We start from the raw sequence: 3105 nt of genomic DNA on the forward strand, positions 1-3105 counted from the left end.
AATGATGTAGGTGCTCGTTTATGTGCTTGCAGCCACCCACACGCCCCTGGAAGTGCTCTGCATTGCAACTGCTTACATGCACCACAGACCAGTATTTTCCAACGCTTGGTCCTCACAAATCTATCTCCTTCCCTTTATTTCTGCCCCTAAAGACCCCAAGTCCTTACATCCCCAGCAGCTGCACCCCTTAGGGCTGGGCAGTGCTTGCTAGGCTTCATTTGCAGTTTGTCTACCATAAAGTGCTTGGACCATGGCCGTGGAAGGGGTCAGGCTTGGGAAGGTACCACTGGTGTTTGTGATGGCTGCAAATCTCCCTGGCTGGCCAGGTGACTTGCACTTAAGACCGCTAAAGTGGTCTAAGTGGTCCACTTAAAGACTGGGTGAGGCACTTAGTGACATGGTCTAGTTGACTGGCTAGGGCTGGGTGCTAGGTTGGACTGGATGATCTTGGAGGTCTCTTCCGACCTGGTTGATTCTATGATTCACTAGGTGACACAGGTTATGTCACACCTCCATCAGTCCTCTGTCCTCCCTAACATCCAAACACCACCCCTGCTGAAAAGCATGTGTTTACTGTCAGTGTTTTGTGTTTCTTAACACAGTTGACTAGAGGAAAACAAATACTCTAGCATGGTAACCTCAGATCTGATTTACAGGTGCTAAACACAGAGCCTTGAAGGACACCATAATGGTGTCAACGTCAGTCATTAACACAGTCGATTCCTTAAGCTAAGCTGCCTCACAGCCTGACTCAGTGCTGGTGACTGCAGCCACATTCCCCCTACCTCCTCTCACCTCTTGGGCCTGCAGAGGTGGCAGGATTTGGGGCACATGGACCCTCTACCCCAGTGTTCTCCATGACCATGAGCCAAAGTGCAAAAGAAAGGACCATGACCCTCTCCGTGCTCCCTGCTTGAGCCAAGCCTGCAGGGAGATGGGGTACAGCATGAGGTGTCAGAAGGGACACCATAAACCAAACACTGCAGAAGACTTCAGGGTAGGCCAGTACCTGCTGGGACACACCAATTGCTGGTGCTGGCTGTGCCCAGAGAGCTGCTGTCAGGTGGCATTCCTGGCACTAGGCATGCTACCGAGCTGGCACCAGGAGCTGCAGCAGCCCATCCACAGCTACCCTCCTGCCATCTGTCCAATTCTGCAGGGACAGCAAGCCCTGGCACTAATGTTGCAGCCTCTGTTGCTCATTAACCACCACGTGCTTCCTTTGTACTTCGAATCTGCATGTATTTTCCTTGTGGCATCCCAAATACGCCTGGGGGTGTGGAACTCACCCTGTCAACCTGCACCCTGCCTTGCAGCAACGGCTTCTTGCTGCCAAGGCACCAGGCAGCACCTTGGCAGAAGGGCAGGGCTGCAAGTGCTGCCAGCAATGCTCATGCTATGTGCCTTGCACTGGGGCAAGGAGGCCAGAAAGCCAGGGACTCTGAGGCAGAGTCGAGCCCACACACTTCACAATGCCCTCCGGTGTGCAGAGCCAGCAGCTCTGACAGTTCAGTCCAAAGTGTTTCTCCAAGAGCTTCGGGCAGGCGAGAGAACTGCTACACCCCTGCGTAGGCACCCCGTGGGGGAATGAGCCCAGCAGCCACCAGACGCTTTTCACTTGTTAGGAAGTTGAAGGTTGCACACGCATTTGGCTGTGGAATAGCAAAAGGAGAGGGTCAGGCCCCAGGAGATACAGCCCTTCTCCATGGGCCACCTGATTCCCTCCCTCCTGCCCAGCTCTGGGCAGGCAGAGTCCCAGGACACAGTGGGAAGTGCCCCAGTGCCACTATGCTCACTCCTCACCGTGTCCTGCACCTCCACAGCAATCCCGCACTCCCGCATCTGCTTCAGCATGGCAGGATGGAGCCGCTCCACTCTGTCTCCTGTGCCCAGCACCAGGATCTCTGTAACCAGGATATGACTTCAGGCAACGGTGGGCAGAGCTACACCCAGCTCAGACGTGCCTTCCTGAAGGGACCAAGAGCTGCCCCTACAGGAGCCCAGACGAGGGGGGAAGCCTGCCCTGCTATGCCACTCCCCCTGTTACAGCTCAGCAGAAGTATGCCAGAGAGCAGCTCCTCCCAAAACAGCGCCAGAGCACCGAGGGGTGGGCTGAGGTAAAGCTGTACTGGCCCCGAGCGGCAGCTGGTCCTCAGCAGCCCCACGTACCTATCTGGGGCTCCAGTAGCCGGAACAGCGACAGGCTCTCATGCGAGACATCCTTGTAGGAGCCAACCTGTGGAGACACCGAAGGCACTGAGCAGGGCTGAAACCGCTAAGTGCTCACTTAACAGCATAGGTGGGGGCAGAGCAGTCCTCACCCTGCCGCTAGGCACTCACGTTCCACTGGAGGATGGCGCGGGGAAGGATGGCACAGGGCCCCACCACCAGGTTCCCGCTGATGGTGAAGCCGCGGTTGGTGTAGCCTTCGACGAACATGATGTTGGGGGACTCCGGCTCCAGCACCGTCAGCCGCGTCCGCTGGTACATCTCGTCGTCCGCGGGTACGAGGCGATGTCCGCGGCACGGCACCCTGTGTGCATAGGGACCGGCTCGGACATGTGGGTCCCGCGGCAGTTCCGCAGCGAGTCCCAAGGGCACCCCACAGCCAGCCCTTCACCGGTCCGCAGGGACCCAAACGGGCACCCTACGGAGAACCCCCGCAGCTACCCCCGGCAGCCCCACGGAGATCTGCACACTCGCCCCGGTATCCCCACGGATATCCCCATAGTCACCCTCCGTAAGCCCCACAGCCATCGCCCCCTCCTGCCCAGGCGCAGGGCGCCAGCCACAGCCCCGGAGCCGGTACCTGCCCGCCGCCCGCCATGCCGCAGGACGCAGCAGCCGCCGCACCGCCACCGCCATGGCCGCGCCGCCGGAAGTGGCGGTAGCTCCGCCCCTCCGCGCCCCCCGCCCTGCTGGCGCCCCTGGCGGCCGTCGGCGGCGCTGCATGAGCTGGGACGGCAGCACCCGGGGCGAGAGCGGGGCTGGCCCAGCGTCCCCGAGCTCCCACCTCCTGCGCTGTGGAGGCGGTGGGGAGAGACACAAACCCACACCCACCACCCACGTTCGGGCCCGCCCCGGGTGCAGTAAGTCGGGGTGGCT

The 3105-nt window shown here is 59.8% G+C and overlaps 1 protein-coding gene across 1 annotated transcript; it reads right to left on the reverse strand.

Annotated features, from left to right (window-relative positions):
- Positions 1–1221: 1221 nt before the first annotated feature.
- Positions 1222–2893, reverse strand: NDUFAF3 (NADH:ubiquinone oxidoreductase complex assembly factor 3). The gene is made up of 5 exons (XM_064156929.1): positions 2810–2893; positions 2341–2533; positions 2170–2236; positions 1804–1904; positions 1222–1652 (listed from the first exon to the last, which is right to left on the reverse strand). The coding sequence occupies exons 1-5, from the start codon at positions 2863–2865 to the stop codon at positions 1557–1559; spliced, it is 513 nt and encodes a 170-aa protein (XP_064012999.1). The 5' UTR covers positions 2866–2893; the 3' UTR covers positions 1222–1556.
- Positions 2894–3105: the final 212 nt, after the last annotated feature.

The sequence above is a fragment of the Pogoniulus pusillus genome, chromosome 16 (assembly GCF_015220805.1).
Source record: "Pogoniulus pusillus isolate bPogPus1 chromosome 16, bPogPus1.pri, whole genome shotgun sequence".
In the NCBI taxonomy this organism is placed as follows: domain Eukaryota; kingdom Metazoa; phylum Chordata; class Aves; order Piciformes; family Lybiidae; genus Pogoniulus; species Pogoniulus pusillus.